Source organism: Trichoderma camerunense (genome assembly GCF_050948025.1).
Source record: "Trichoderma camerunense strain CBS 138272 chromosome Unknown V8C40scaffold_7, whole genome shotgun sequence".
NCBI classification, from domain to species: Eukaryota; Fungi; Ascomycota; class Sordariomycetes; order Hypocreales; family Hypocreaceae; genus Trichoderma; species Trichoderma camerunense.
In genome coordinates, this window is record NW_028145363.1 from 725,502 (window position 1) to 739,757 (window position 14,256).

General features: G+C 50.5%; 8 protein-coding genes across 8 annotated transcripts; 5 read left to right on the forward strand and 3 right to left on the reverse strand.

Annotated features, from left to right (window-relative positions):
* The first annotated feature begins 253 nt into the window (after positions 1 to 253).
* On the forward strand, positions 254 to 1,624 carry V8C40DRAFT_242637 (SDR family oxidoreductase). Its single transcript, XM_083215259.1, has 2 exons — positions 254 to 841; positions 923 to 1,624. The coding sequence occupies exons 1-2, from the start codon at positions 403 to 405 to the stop codon at positions 1,342 to 1,344; spliced, it is 861 nt and encodes a 286-aa protein (XP_083074185.1). The 5' UTR covers positions 254 to 402; the 3' UTR covers positions 1,345 to 1,624.
* A 7-nt stretch (positions 1,625 to 1,631) lies between these two features.
* On the reverse strand, positions 1,632 to 4,354 carry V8C40DRAFT_203335 (HET domain-containing protein). Its single transcript, XM_083212012.1, has one exon. The coding sequence runs from the start codon at positions 4,250 to 4,252 to the stop codon at positions 1,784 to 1,786; it is 2,469 nt and encodes an 822-aa protein (XP_083074186.1). The 5' UTR covers positions 4,253 to 4,354; the 3' UTR covers positions 1,632 to 1,783.
* A 624-nt stretch (positions 4,355 to 4,978) lies between these two features.
* Positions 4,979 to 5,876, reverse strand: V8C40DRAFT_286686 (alpha/beta hydrolase; the record flags this gene model as incomplete). The annotated part of the gene is made up of 2 exons (XM_083222558.1): positions 4,979 to 5,336; positions 5,448 to 5,876. 2 exons carry the CDS (start codon positions 5,874 to 5,876, stop codon positions 4,980 to 4,982), a joined length of 786 nt encoding a protein of 261 aa, XP_083074187.1.
* A 1,100-nt stretch (positions 5,877 to 6,976) lies between these two features.
* On the forward strand, positions 6,977 to 8,405 carry V8C40DRAFT_203453 (SDR family NAD(P)-dependent oxidoreductase). The gene is made up of 2 exons (XM_083212013.1): positions 6,977 to 7,312; positions 7,419 to 8,405. Exons 1-2 carry the CDS (start codon positions 7,261 to 7,263, stop codon positions 8,270 to 8,272), a joined length of 906 nt encoding a protein of 301 aa, XP_083074188.1. The 5' UTR covers positions 6,977 to 7,260; the 3' UTR covers positions 8,273 to 8,405.
* A 345-nt stretch (positions 8,406 to 8,750) lies between these two features.
* Positions 8,751 to 9,661, forward strand: V8C40DRAFT_264895 (DUF3632 domain-containing protein; the record flags this gene model as incomplete). Its single annotated transcript, XM_083219579.1, has 2 exons — positions 8,751 to 9,123; positions 9,222 to 9,661. 2 exons carry the CDS (start codon positions 8,751 to 8,753, stop codon positions 9,659 to 9,661), a joined length of 813 nt encoding a protein of 270 aa, XP_083074189.1.
* V8C40DRAFT_242644 (uncharacterized protein) lies at positions 9,621 to 11,018 on the reverse strand. Its single transcript, XM_083215260.1, has 2 exons — positions 10,492 to 11,018; positions 9,621 to 10,421 (listed from the first exon to the last, which is right to left on the reverse strand). Exons 1-2 carry the CDS (start codon positions 10,508 to 10,510, stop codon positions 9,847 to 9,849), a joined length of 594 nt encoding a protein of 197 aa, XP_083074190.1. The 5' UTR covers positions 10,511 to 11,018; the 3' UTR covers positions 9,621 to 9,846.
* A 223-nt stretch (positions 11,019 to 11,241) lies between these two features.
* Positions 11,242 to 12,657, forward strand: V8C40DRAFT_242645 (uncharacterized protein). The gene has a single exon (XM_083215261.1). The coding sequence runs from the start codon at positions 11,518 to 11,520 to the stop codon at positions 12,247 to 12,249; it is 732 nt and encodes a 243-aa protein (XP_083074191.1). The 5' UTR covers positions 11,242 to 11,517; the 3' UTR covers positions 12,250 to 12,657.
* Positions 12,658 to 13,105: 448 nt separating this feature from the next.
* V8C40DRAFT_203462 (riboflavin kinase) lies at positions 13,106 to 14,223 on the forward strand. The gene is made up of 2 exons (XM_083212014.1): positions 13,106 to 13,352; positions 13,406 to 14,223. The coding sequence occupies exons 1-2, from the start codon at positions 13,245 to 13,247 to the stop codon at positions 13,844 to 13,846; spliced, it is 549 nt and encodes a 182-aa protein (XP_083074192.1). The 5' UTR covers positions 13,106 to 13,244; the 3' UTR covers positions 13,847 to 14,223.
* Positions 14,224 to 14,256: the final 33 nt, after the last annotated feature.

The window sequence follows — 14,256 nt, forward strand, 5'->3', positions numbered from 1 at the left end:
TTGCGGGAATGGGTGCATGTACATGCTTCTACGAATCCTTCAGGCTCACGATGAAGTCAAGCCCAATTTTAATTGCGGAGAAGCTCTCAACCCTGTCGACAGCCACGAAATCAGGCCGCTAGATGCCAAACAAGTGAGGGGAATTACACGGCATGGACGAGATTTGGTTAGCACACGTTGCGAACCAACGTTCAGTAGAGGAACCTTTTATAGCCAAAAAGAATTCCTTGTTGCTATTATTGTAACTCCTGCAGCGAACGTGACAAGTAAGTAGAAGGATTGAAAGCTGAAAATCCCGTTCTTATTGAATCGCTGCCCCCCCTCCCATCATTAACATCTCCTCATCTTCCTTTCGGATGTAGTATATTTCTCTCATTTGTCTTTAGCCATTGTCGCATAGAAATGGCCAAGAGCCAGACAATCCTCATCACCGGCTGCTCCGCCGACGGCATCGGTGCCGTCCTCGCTCTCACACTCGCAAAACAAGACCACCATATCTTTGCGACTGCACGCGACACGTCCAAAATCCCCTTTGAGCTCAGAAGCCTCCCCAACGTGTCTGTAATAGCCCTCGATGTTTCATCCAAAGAGTCTGTTGCGGAGGCCGCAAAGGCAGTCGAGGAGGCAGGACGCTGTCTGGACGTGTTGGTGAATAACGCAGGGTTTGGATACACGATGCCGATTCTGGACGTGGACATTGACAAGGCGCAAAACTTATATAATGCAAACGTCTGGGGGGTGGTGAGAACTGTTCAAGCATTTGCTCCGCAATTGATCAAAAGTAAAGGCAGAGTGGTTAACATGAGCTCCGTGGGCTCGGTAGTCAACACCCCGTGGATTGGTAAGTTGGATTTGATCCAGTACAGCTGTCATTGCGTTGTGTGGGGAGAATCACCGTGATTAACCCAGAAGCTTCTCACAGGAACTTATGCCTCCTCCAAAGCTGCCATTAACAGCATCTCCGAGACTCTTCGCTTGGAACTTTCCCCCTTTGGCGTGAGCGTCGTGACCATCTTGCTCGGCACCGTTGCCACGCCATTTCACGCCAATGAGCCGATTCCTGAGCTCCCCGAAACATCTTACTATGCCAGAATCCTCGAAACAATTACCAAGTGGGCCAAGAATGAGCTCGGTCCCAAAGGAGGGTCTGCACAGGAGCTCGTCAATTCCATCGTGCCGGATATCATGGCGAGTAATAGAAACGGAATTGTATGGAGAGGATCGTATAGTGGCATCATACGGTTTGTGACAAGGTGGCTACCAGTATCGATACTTGTAAGCATTTTCTTTTCTTTATATGCCACCTTGAATGGGGTGAGTCGATCGAATCTGGCCGTATACTAATATGGTCTACTGCTTCAGGATATGATGATGTCTCAGGACCAAGGTTTGGATGAGCTTGCCAAGGCCTGAGCCGAGGCCTAACAAATGGTGGGAAGTGCCGTAAAAGTTGCGTAGCCGAAAATCCGCAATTCTAGTTATGAACTCTTGATGATAGGCGTGAGCTTCTCATTCAAACAGCTTCACGCAATTACGATTTAGTGCAAAGAAGTTTAATCTCTTTCCTAGAAACCGGTATATAGAGGTTTAAAGTACAGAGTAATAGATTGACAGTTCTCTACAAGTCATGATCATTCATCAATACCGCCCTCTATATGGCATCAAGGCCCATATCCCTCTGAGCTCTTTGCCATGGACATTAGCATCCTCTCGCTAAATTTAGAACACCGCCCATTACAAGATCAAGTGTTTCGCAATGCTTCTTCTCCTCACATTTCATATCTTACTGAATGACAATGGCACCTCTCCACTCCCTCACAGGAATCCTCCTCAAAAACTCCACATTCGTAAAACACTTATCCAAGTCAACCTCCGGAATTGTAAGCTGCAGCGTCCCAACCCTCTCCCACCTCGTCTCAAACGAATCAGACTCAACCCTCTGCAGCGTCAAAAACCTTGCCCGGCCATGCTCTGCACGGGGCCGTTGAGCAGCAAATATAAGCACGCTGATGAGTTCGCCTGTGTCGTGCTTTCGAGTCCAGTCCTCTTCTGTTATTGGAATGGACATGCTTACAAAGGCGAGCCTGCCGGCGATGCGGTACCATTTTTTATCCCACTCTTGTCGTTCGGCTTGGTAGCGGCGTGTTTCGCCTGCTCTGCCTGCTAAGCGTCTCCATTCCCAGCTTCCCTTGACTTCATGTCTAACCGAGTACTTCAATACTAGGGGGTTCCGTACTTCAAGCAGCGTAGGGACTTCTGCTTCTAGTACATCTGTAGAGTACAAGTTCAGCAATCGTAAGCATACTGGCTCACATGATGACCTTAGATACAGATCTGCTGCCCATACCAGGTGAATCTGTAGTGGCTCTGCAGTAATCAGATCATTCATAAAGACACTATGCTCGTCCGACGGTGGAGCGCGCCATGATACCGTGCCTTGCCATCCTGCCCATGTCCAGGATGGCAGGTGTGTTCTGCGAATACAGGGCTCTGAAATGAACATTTGATGCTCTGTACCGCTGCGATGGTACCATGAGCAGACTGAGAGGGCGAATGTAACGTAAGAACCCGTGAGGTCGACTAAGATATCGTTTGTCCACATGGGAATGCCAAGATATATACAAAGTCTCTTGTCTCTGTACATGCCGGCAATACCAAGGAAAGCCTTGAGTGAATCTCCGCCATGACTTAGTTTTCTTGCCGAAAAAGCACGGATATGGTCATTCAACGATCGTAATTGTGAGCCGGTGGAGGCTTCGTCTGGCACAGGAAATCCGTATTCCAGCCGATATTCATCTGTTTGTATAACGTTTCGTTGATGGCTGCCCATCTCCAAATCTCCACCAGACGTCTCACTCTTGAATATTCCTCCCAAAATATAGTCCTCCATATGTTGTCCATTAGGTACTTGGGGCAAAATCTCTCTCCTGCGCGAATCTGTAGCACTCGTCACGGAGGTGTGATTTCTGTGAAGTAGCTCCAAAGGCATCCGGAGACTCTCATGTGCAGCCATGCAACGGCACTCCCAGTACATTTGATGGTCAGTAAATACTAGACGCCGGTTCGACAAGACACCTTCCTGATATGTCCATCCCCTCGTCCAATATTCGGATGCCAGAATCTCTTGGCGGGGATCTTGTAGTGCAGACGCTAGAAGACTTCCACTCTCTAGTAGAATCTTGGGCTGACCTTGTCGAGGCGTCAATCGTACCCCGGGGAGACCATCGCTTGCTCCCGATCCAGAAGCTGATACAATGGTGAGCTCAGCATATTCGTAAATCGTAGTCATCCGTGATATGAGATAGTCTTTCTCCACAGGATCAGACTGGTTGATGCACAGTCGATCAACCCACAAGTACCGCAATCCCAATTTACGGGATACGGCAACGGCGTCGAGAACAGTTGCAGGCCAGTCAACCAAGTCCTCCGGCCGCTGACCCCATACATAGCTGAGTGCGGCATATTCAACACCCCAGGGCATTTCTACTACTACCGGCGGATCTTTCTCGCAGTCAATTACACGAAACCCTCGAGTAATGGTATCACCCTTGTTCGGTCGACTGCAGGAGCTCAAATGCCACTTTCGACAGAATGAGAACCACTCTTCTGCAACAGTGAAATCGACTGCGTCACTGAGATGCCGTGCTTCTAATAACGCAGGAATATCCTCCTCGTTCTCATCAGGCTGCAAAAGGTAGATTGGTCCAACTGCTGGAATGTCTTTATCCAGCCAATTCTCGCCATGACCCGACTGTGGTATAGACGGAACGTCTGGCACGACGCCCATCCAGACCGTATCTCGCGTATTGTGCCAGGCTGGACTCTTCTTCAATTCTGAGAGGCCAAAAATCCAACTCTCGCTGCTGCAAAACCCAAGAAGCTTGTATTTTACATGACGCTTATCCGGTTGGATCCTCAGGGACCAAAAGAAGCGGCATAGAGGGCATGTTGTTCTCGCCGATAAGCGACTCCCGAAAGAATGTGCAAAGAAGGCATCTCCATAGAATAAAGGACCGTCATTGCGCCCGCCGTATAGTTTTGAAGGGCGCTTGATTAGGCCTTTTCTAGCTCTTTTGAAATCTTCGGAGGCTTTATGGAAGAGACCGTCGATGTCGAGTTGTCCGCATTCCTGGCAGAGATTAATTGCATAACTCGTTTTCTGGCGTTTATGTCCAGTTCTAGCGTCAAGCGTGCTCGATGAACCGATTTCGACATCCTCCGAGTTGTCGTCGCGCCGTCTTTTAGAATCCATAATTTCGAGATGTTGTACAATATTGAAAGTTAGACAAACAAATTAATCACAGAATCCTATATCAAAACTAACGGAAATAAGAAGGATTCTCTCATGCTCTTTATCGCAAAGCCTTGGCCAGGATCATATTGCGACGGTGGTGTGGGTGGTTCCCAGCAATAGCGCGGGAGGCTTATAAGGCATTCTGGGAGAGTCTGATGATGGCTTGCAGGGGTCTTGAGCACAGCCAGCGGCCATGAAAGAGGCCATATGGATGCCTCTGCGGCGCGCGTAAATTGAATGTAGTTTTTGGAAACGTATCAACACTAGACTCGTTGCATATGGGGTTATACATGGATGTGGTCTTGATGCGGAACTTGCGCTACTGAATACATGTATGTAATCGCTATATGGTATTCGACTTTTGCATGAGTACTGTATAGGCGTAAACGAAGATCTGGATGCTCGCCTTGGGAAACTCTCGATTCGATAGGTTCAGCCTCATTCTAGGCAAAGCGGCAACCCATTATGCACGATCACGATGCAACGGGACCAACACCAATTCCTCGACATCCTGTTGGTTGGTATTGTGACAGCATACTTACTATCACGCCATCATTCTGAAACAAAGGCTTCAGGCAGATGTATACTGTATCGAGAGGCAGCCAAATGGATTCTTATTGACCATACGGTAAAGATTATATGCCAATGTCATAAACGTGACATTTTGTACATTTAACCCTAGCTCTCAACTCTTTGCAAACTCTTCTAAAATCTCTCCCAACACCCTCGTCAACTTGCCCGGCATCGACAGAAACGGGCTATGCGAAGAGTCCAGAGACTTGACCACCCACTCGACTTCCGATCGAGAAATCAAGTGATCCTGTATACCAATAGGAAGCGCCTTATCCTGAAGACAGCGAATGTAGGCGCGGCGGCCGTCATATGCCTTATCTTTCCATCCTACTGCCGAGGAGGCTGTTTTCAAGGCCAATTCAGAGTGTGGCATTAGGGTCTCTGTAACGCTGCTGGCTAATTCGGCTGAGCAGTCATGATGAAAGGTCTCTGTTGGGTTGAATGTGTAGAGAAGACCTTCTGTTTCAGCCTGGCATTAAAAGAAAATGTATTATTAGCATAAGAAAGGTAAAGCCATTCGAGTCTTGACCTGTCGAGAGGGAAGAAGATGAAGACGGCGCAACAACAGTTTAGCACTCACTTTGGTATCATCAATGTACTCCAACCACTTTCCACCCACCAGCTGAAGAATCCCCTCATCTTCTGCAGGTATAATGGCGGCCAGATATACAATACCAACGACACCCCTCTTTGACCCCTGTGCTTCTCTGGTCCTCTGGTCTAGACCCGGATTGGCGATAACTCCCGCTGCAACCAACCCGCCGTAGGAATGGGCAACGATGATGACATCTTTTCCATTGTCGATTAGAGAGGTGAGCAAAACTTTCACCTGATCTTCATCGTCTTGGACAGAGACGCCTGCTGTGTTAAAACTAGGAAGCGAGAAGGCTTCAGCAGAATATCCTGCGGCTTCTAGCGATTCGATGAATGTGTCGAGGTTTGAGGCCGGATACCATGCTCCGGGGATGATGAGAATGTGCGGTTTGAAAGGAGAAGGAACCTTTGCCATGATTGCTACACGTGGAATTCTGAAGAATTATGTCTTGTTTGTGCTGCTGTGTTCTTGTGGGAAAGAATCAGAAGACGAGTCTAAAGCTTTATGTTAGACATGACTTTGCTCTTTTTATGAAACAAGCATGGCATTTATACAATTTCAACGCCAAGCTTCTACGACCAACCAAGTCCCTACGACAACTTTCTTGTTCTACATCCTAACAGTGTGTTCTATAGATGGAACCATGTAAGCCGCCGTTGGGGATTGTGTTTCCGAGATCCAAGCTATTACCTAGGTAATTAGAAGTTACCTAGGTAGTTTCATGACGAGATGACTTATCAAGCCTAGCGCAATTACTTGCTGGCTTGTTAATTTGCGTCAAGCATCACTACATACATATACACCATGTATTTATGCTGGTATAGTAGCACTCAACCAAGTACCGGCTGTTACATGTATCCGGCACCTATCCGGCATGGTTCCAGGTTGTTATATGTGCCATCGGGTGCTAGCTGGGTGCTAATGGATAGGATTCAAGCGGGAGTTGACGGATAGATGCCGGATAAGTAACAAGCCGCACTAGACAACCGCCAAAAAAAAAAAAAAAAAAAAACTGTAACGTACGGATAACTTGCGACAGGAGGTATAAGGTTATCAGATCTCACCCGCCTTTGCCAGATGTCACTTTGCAGATGGCAACGTGGGATTAGAATAGAGTGGATGAACCGAGATCTAACTAACGCCCGTTCGTCAACGTGGAAATGATAGGTACATACAAACTCTAAATCGACGTAGAGGGGAAACCCCAACAAAAGACGTCGAGGTATCATGAAGCAGAATGGTATATATGCGCTACCAATGCGGCAACTAGGGTAAGCCTACATGTATGTATGTATCTATTATGAGCCGAGCAGACAGCCGCTCCAATAATGGACAAGGGCTGAGATGAGACACCTCAATTATTTGGCTGCCATCTACCAGTTATAAGACAAACTGCTACCTTTCTTCTTGCTATACTGTATCCTCATCATGTAAGCGCTTTGCAGAAGGTAGACGCTGATTGGAGCGAATGGCAAGGACGCCACCACGGCCTATATCCCCATAACCCATCAATAGGTATTCCCACTAGTATTGCTCTACCAAACGAACAACTGACTGATTTTCCTCTGACTATCCCACTCAGTCCCATGCGCTCCAATGACGACATGTGCAGCGGAGTATCTATGGAGAAACAAGACGGAGAAACATGCCGCGGGGCATATCTTGGTGGGGTTATATGGACGGGAATATATTCGGCTGGGCGATGGACGGATGCCCGATGCCCGTTGAAATAGATGCTCGAGGGGACTTTAATTCTTGAAATCATCATCTTTCATCAAGCTCGCTCACGATTACTGAAATGGCGCGACCGTATGAAGGAAAGCTGGCCATCGTCACCGGTGCCTCGAGAGGTTAGTTTCCCCCGTCGATGCATGTAGCTTACACATAGGCCTTACACTATGTGATGAGCTACATGTACTCTTCTTCACCACCGCCTACTAATTCACGAGACAATAGGTATTGGAGCGGCAACAGCCAAGCGGCTTGCGGCCAAGGGCAGCAATGTCCTCATCACTTTTACCTCAGACTCGTCCAAGGAAATGACGCGGCAGCTAGTCGAGGAGCTCACATCAACGCACAAGATCCACAGCCAGTCAGTCCAGACAGATCTCGCCCAGGCATCAACAGCAGCACCCGTCATCGTCGAGGCCGCCCGGACCCTGTTCCACAGCTACAACCCGGACGGCAAGTTCCAGATCGACATCCTCATCAACAACGCCGGCGTCTCATCCAACCAGTTCATGAACGACCCCGAAAAGGGCCCCATCGTCGAAGCCGAGTTCACTCGTGTCTACGCAGTCAACGTCCTGGCACCGCTACTCCTGACACAGGCCGTGGCACCTCACCTCCCCACCGATCGCTCCGGCCGCATCGTCAACGTCTCCAGCGTGTCGGCGTCCATCGGCTACCTGGGCCAGTCCGTCTACGCAGGCAGCAAAGGCGCCCTCGAAGTCATGACCCGCACGTGGGCGCGCGAGCTGGGCGAACGAGCAACGGTCAACTCCATCAACCCGGGCCCGGCCTGGGGCGACATGTACGCCGAGGCTGGCCCGACGTTCTGGAAGCGCAACCAGCCGTACGTGGACGCGGCGCCGCTGATGGCGTACGACGGCGAGGCTGAGGTGCTGCGGCAGGCGGGCGACGAGGCGGAGAAGTTTGATAAGTTGGTGAGGGAGAGCATGGGTGGGAGGAGGCCCGGGTTTGTTGATGAGATTGCGGGCACGATTGACATGCTGTGCACGGCGGAGAGCGGGTGGACGACGGGGAGCGTGGTTTGCGCCAATGGCGGCATGCGGATGACGATTGCGTAGATCTACAGTAATGAAATGGAATCCTTAAGAAATTCAGTGTTACTGACCTGCCGCATGTGAATTGGTGTTTGTTTTGAAAAGGGCCTTGATAGTCTCGATGCCGTGAGAGCGTGCGTCAATTGGTTGGATAGACTGAACTCGTTTGTGCTACTTTGTGCCCCTCCATAGAACACTGCCCCGCCGCAATCAATTCGGTGACGCAGTTGGTTCATGATGCGTGTACCGTAGCTCAGATGTGATGAGCTTTGCCAAGCTGGCCTTGTGAATGACACGTGGATGCAGCTCGTCAATTTGCAGACAGCAGAGAATTAAATTGTTTCAAACATCTCCAAATGACACACATTTCAGCTACAAACATACCCCATTCACAGCTCAGCGCTTGATTTCGCAAACACTCCCTCTCCACAACCACTCTCACTTACACCAATTCACCTACAACAGCTCATACTCACACCCTCGCAATCTCTCAACAACAAACATGTCTATCTCATCTATCAACTTCCACCACCTCGTCACCGGCAACGACTTCACCCCCGAAGTCGAGTCCCAACTCGCCGACCTCCTCGACGCCGCCATAAACCGCAGCACAAGCCCCAAAGTCACAGCCGACGGCATCGACAAGTTGTGCCCCCGAAACGAAGATGCAGAGGCCTTCCTCTGGTCGCTGTGGTCGCTCCTCGCCGACGTCGCCAAGCGCATCCCCCTCGACTACCCGCGCCTCCAGCACCTCGTCGAGATCCTCAAGGCGCTCAACGCCAAGAAAACCGGCAGCGTCGAGATCTGGGGTTCGCAGCACGAGCTGTGGGCCGACATGCCGCTCTTTGGCGCCGTCATGAGAGAGGAGTGGAACGGTGAGTTTACACAGTTTCATATGCTAATTAGCGAATAACATATATATATACACATTAAAGCTACAAATTTGCTGACTACTTTTTGGTTTTGCTTTCAGCCTCCCCTGAATTCGACGGTAAACCTGACCAAGCCACCAAAATCGCCCAGTGGCTCTCCCTCAACTCCTTCGCCGCCCGCCTCCTTAGCGCCTCCGTCTCGTCTTGGACAAATTTCGCCATATGGGAGCTTCGCGACGGGCTGGAAGAGCCGCTTTCCACTGATGAGGCCAGAGACACACACTTGATCACTGCATCTGAGTGGATCACCCAGGCTGGCCAGGTGTTGTACAACGAGACAAAGAACAGTGTCGAGCTTGATTCACAAGCTACCCAAGCTCTAAGTCCGGGCTCTCTGATTGAGGGAACCAAGTCAGGATTCAATGAGGAGAGATGGAGCTTTTGGAAGCAGAGGCTGGAAGAGCTGAGCGCAAGCGCAAAGGCCGAGGCCAAGAAGAGGACGGTGAAGGCGTTGGAAGTGATCAAAAGCCTGGAGGCATAAGCCAACTCGAGACGAAAATAATAGACATGAATCTTTTCTTCTTCTTTTTTTCTCATGGGCCAAATGTTGGCAACCCATAAATATTCGCTTTCTATATCATGAGCAGCCATGGCTTCATATATCCATCCCAAATAAAAAGTTCAACAAAAACTCCAATGCGCCCAACTCTACCATGCTTAACACCATTACGCATACATCATATCGCCATCCTCCTCCTCATCGTCTTCCACAATGGGGACCTCCTTCTTTCTTCCCATCTCCTCACGACACATGGGACAAGTTCCCTTACTCCGCAGCCACGGCCCAACGCACTCGAGGTCGAACCGGTGCTTCCCCTTACACGGCAGCTCCACAACAAGGCAGTACTCGTCCTCCAGATAGGGCACCTTGCAGATGGCGCAGTCGTCCTCCTTATCCAGCTTCTTCCTGTTCACGCGGTCTAGCATATCGACAAACTCCTGGCTGGCGCCCTGCAGCCGGGTGGGGGGGTCGTGAATGTCCTCCTCGAGCGAGTTGATGAGGTCCTCGAGAAACGAGCGGTTGTCCGTCGTCGGGGCCGTCGTGAGCAGCGTCTGCATCTGGCTCTGCAGCAGGCGGAAGAGCGCGGCGGTGTCGACGGGCGTGGGCGTGGCGTGCGGGTTGTTGTGCGGGTTCTGCGTCGTCGTGGGCTCGTCTAGCTGGTTGAGGAGGGAGAAGAAGGAGGCCATGTCGACGCGGCGGCCGGCACGGCGAGATTCGGAGAATTTGACATTGTGTTCGACTGCGTGGTGGTTTTAGCAAAGGGTGTGTCTATTGGAGATCTAGAGTTGTGATGGATTGACTGAACCTACGTTCGTATTGAGTGGCCATGATAGGCAGAGTTTGGGCGTGATATGAGGCTATGCGAGTCGGTGCAACAGTAATTCTCGCTTCACAATCAGACTGCGCGCATATGATGGATGTGACGATGGCGGACTTTTGATGGGAATTGGAAAGCTTCAATCCTGGCAGGCAGAGAAGCTGTCGCAAGCCCACTTGCGCCTAGCAGTGATGGAGGGGCAATGTCCGGCAGTAGGGGCAGTTTGGAGGGGCACCGACAGCGCCTAGCGAATGCGAATATGCAGCCTGCCCACGTCCAGGAGGGTCCGCTATAGCCTAGGTAGCTCGGCTGTAGCTCAGCCCTGGGGGTTGAAATTGAATTGAGCTCTTTGCAGCACATGTAAGCTCATGCAGTTCCCAAAGAGGACATCAATCAAGTCGACCAGCATTTGATCATAAGCATCAGACGGCACAGCGGCGTAATTGTCCCGATGCCTCCACCAGTTGCATCGATCCAATTGATGCCTCGAGCGTCAACCCAAAAATCACGTCACGGAACATCCCGCCCCGTCAGAAAGTTAATACGATTCATTTGATGCCCTAGAACCAAGCAGGCAAATAATATCAATGGACGTAACAACCAGAGCTAACTTATCAATTAGTACCTGGGAGTACCTCCAAAAGTCCGCTCCTATCCGCTCTGTCCGCCGTATCACATGGTAGCCATTCTGTTAGTTCTTGATTAGATGTTGCAATTCTCGCCTGCGGGCGGAAATCACACACAGACATGGGCCCAATCATTCCAGAAGCTCGGGCGTTTCGGGCCGCATTTGTTATTAACTCCAGTCCATTCCATCATACGCATATCTTTTAAGGCACGAAGGCATACAAGGTAGCCCTCTATATATGATGGGTACCCAAGCTGCTTGCTGCCCTCTCTCCTCATCTAGCTCCTCCTACCTAGTCCGTATAGCTCCCACATAGCTTTCCATCTCTGCTTCTCCAGACCTTTTTCTACACAACACATCGCCATCACCATTGACAATTCAAAAAGAACAATGGCTGCTCCCAACTCCGCCGCCGTCTTTGGCTCGACCGGCCTCGTAGGCTCCTTCATCCTCTCCAACCTCCTCGCATCCGGCCCCTTCAGGCCCGTCCACACCGTCGGCCGCCGCGCCCCCAAGGCCGAGTCTCCCAACCTCAACTCCATCATCGACGCCGACGTCAACAAGTGGCCCGCCGCCCTGACGGCCATCTCGCCCGCTCCCCACGTCGCCTTCTCCGCCATCGGCACGACCCGCGCGGCCGCCGGCGGCATCGAGAACCAGTGGAAGATTGACCACGACCTCAACGTCGAGGTGGCCCGGGCCGCCAAGCAGGCGGGCGTCAAGACCTTTGTCTTCATCTCCAGCGTTGGATCTGATGGCATCCTGGCGAGCACGTCGCCCTACAGCAAGATGAAGAAGGGCGTCGAGACCACGGTCAAGGAGCTCGAGTTCGACCACGGCATCATTGTTCGCCCGGGCCTCATCATGGGCGACCGCGAGCAGAAGCGTCTTATGGAGGGCCTGGCAATGACGTTTGCGCGCGGCTTGGGCTTCCTGGGTCTAAAGGACAGCTTTGCGCAGGATGCCGAGGTGATTGCGCGGGCGGCCATCCGGGCCACGCAACTGGCCGACGAGGGCAAGGCGCCCAGCAAGTTCTGGATCCTCGGCCAGAGCGACATCATCAGGCTTGGCCGGACCGAGTGGGAGGCCAGTAAGGAGGAGGCTAAGGAGGAAGCTCAGTGAACGGCGAGACTGTTTTTTCCGACATATCACGGAAAGCTGCATTGTTTTGCGGCATCTATTAAAGAATCAATACCCACCCTCTCTCTCTTTTTTTTCTCTCTCTCATCATTTTCCTTTGACGCTCTTTAATACGCAGAGTTTCGTCTGGACTCGCTGACAGAGAGCCATTGTTGAGCTCCAAACTTGTCGGAATTGGAATTGCAATACCCCAGTGCTCAGATCAATTGCGCATTTGTTAGGAACAGGGGAACAGAATGATACACACAATGATGATGGCAGATTAATATGGAATTTGTAAGGCGTTTGACGCCCCGGAATTGCTGGGACCATTGGTCAGCAACAGACATACGGCTTACATGTAGTTTTGAAATTGCATTCAAATGATACCTCCAACCCATATTTTAAAAACGAGTCCTCTAACCCTCTTATCTTGCTATTGATGAATTCATGATCCCCCCTTTCAAACATTAGAAAGAGTCATCAATCACAACTTCTCTCCAGCAACACTATTTTGAATCCTACAACGATAGAAAACCCGCTTACCCGTGTCCGGACTTGCCCCGCGGCCGAAGCCCGAGCTGGAAAACTAGACCGGCGTCAATAGAAGAAGAAGGAAAAAAAAGTTGCCGTTCCTTTGGCTTCTGCCCCGCCAATCTTAGGCCCGCACGCGATCTGCTCTCTCTCTCCAGGCAATCCCGCGCGGCTGATAAGGCATAATTACGGAAGCCCCCCTCCAAAAAGGTCCAGCTATCAATTTAAAGAGTCATATACCGAGTTTCTTTCTTTTCAAGATTTAGATTATCTTCGTTCCGTTGGGTCTACACATACAAAAAGAAAGTATTAAACTCGTTGGGAGAGTGTTTTTGAGGAAACTTTGTCTCCACGAGTTGCCGGCGCATTCATCACTTTCGTCTTCAACCATTTGACTCATCCGTTCTCAACTCAACTCATCACAAACTCACTCACTCACTCACTCAACGTCAACCATCATCACCATGTCGTCCCGCCCCGACATCGTCGGCCCTCAAGCCGGCCCCGAATCTCCCTACCCCTACAAAATGGAGGGCAAAGTCATTTCCGGCTTCGGCCGCGGCTCCAAAGAGGTAAATATCTCCCACCCCCCCTCAAACTCACTCCATCATCTCACAAAAAACAGCTCGGCATCCCAACCGCCAACCTCCCCGTCGACGACACCCTCACCCCCTGGATCGCAAACATCCCCTCGGGCGTCTACTTCGGCTACGCCTCCCTCGCCCTCCCAGACTCCCACCCGGACCACCCCTCCTCCACCTCTTCCGGCGCATTCACCGTTTTCCCCATGGTCATGTCCATCGGGTACAACCCGTTCTACAAAAACACCGTGCGCAGCGCAGAGGTGCACATCCTGCATAAATTCGGGCGCGATTTCTACGATGCCCACATGCGCCTTTTGATTTTGGGCTTCATTCGCGAGGAGAAGGATTATAAGAGCCTGGAGGCGCTGATTGATGATATTAACTTTGATTGCGAGGTTGCGAAGAAGAGTCTTGGTAGGGAGGCGTGGGCGTGGGATAAGGGGAGCAAGGAGGATGCGGAGTGGTTTGTCAAGCCTTTATAGATGATTTTTCTGAATGTTTTGTTTTTTCAATTTGTTACAATTTTGTTGGACTTTTGGTTTTGCGTGGCAAGGACAAGAGGGTTATTTTTTAATACACCAGGTGGGAGGGAGACGATACAAGGTTGGGATGGGCATCACCATAGACAGGTCGAATCCGGAGAGAGAGAGAAAAGCACCGCAAATATTCTTGGATAATAGAAAAATACAACGAAGCCAATAGCATCATACCGGCGAAAATACACAACCCCCTCCTCTTGGCCAGTTCACACTTATATACTAAGATGTAGGTGATTTTGAGAATGTGTGTAGGTAAGGTATGCGTTGTTATGTGTTTTGTGTCTGTATGTGTGTGTTTGCGCACGCGGGTATCATCCAAGTAATCCCCTCTTTTGTCATTAAAAGTTTCATGT

Coding starts and splice junctions, on each gene's coding strand:
- V8C40DRAFT_203462 (XM_083212014.1), top strand. CDS start 13,245: ATGTCGTCCCGCCCCGACATCGTCGGCCCTCAAGCCGGCCCCGAATCT. Junction 13,353..13,405: donor TCGGCCGCGGCTCCAAAGAG/GTAAATATCTCC, acceptor CACAAAAAACAG/CTCGGCATCCCAACCGCCAA.
- V8C40DRAFT_203453 (XM_083212013.1), top strand. CDS start 7,261: ATGGCGCGACCGTATGAAGGAAAGCTGGCCATCGTCACCGGTGCCTCG. Junction 7,313..7,418: donor CGTCACCGGTGCCTCGAGAG/GTTAGTTTCCCC, acceptor ACGAGACAATAG/GTATTGGAGCGGCAACAGCC.
- V8C40DRAFT_203335 (XM_083212012.1), bottom strand. CDS start 4,252: ATGGATTCTAAAAGACGGCGCGACGACAACTCGGAGGATGTCGAAATC.
- V8C40DRAFT_242645 (XM_083215261.1), top strand. CDS start 11,518: ATGGCTGCTCCCAACTCCGCCGCCGTCTTTGGCTCGACCGGCCTCGTA.
- V8C40DRAFT_242637 (XM_083215259.1), top strand. CDS start 403: ATGGCCAAGAGCCAGACAATCCTCATCACCGGCTGCTCCGCCGACGGC. Junction 842..922: donor AGTCAACACCCCGTGGATTG/GTAAGTTGGATT, acceptor AGCTTCTCACAG/GAACTTATGCCTCCTCCAAA.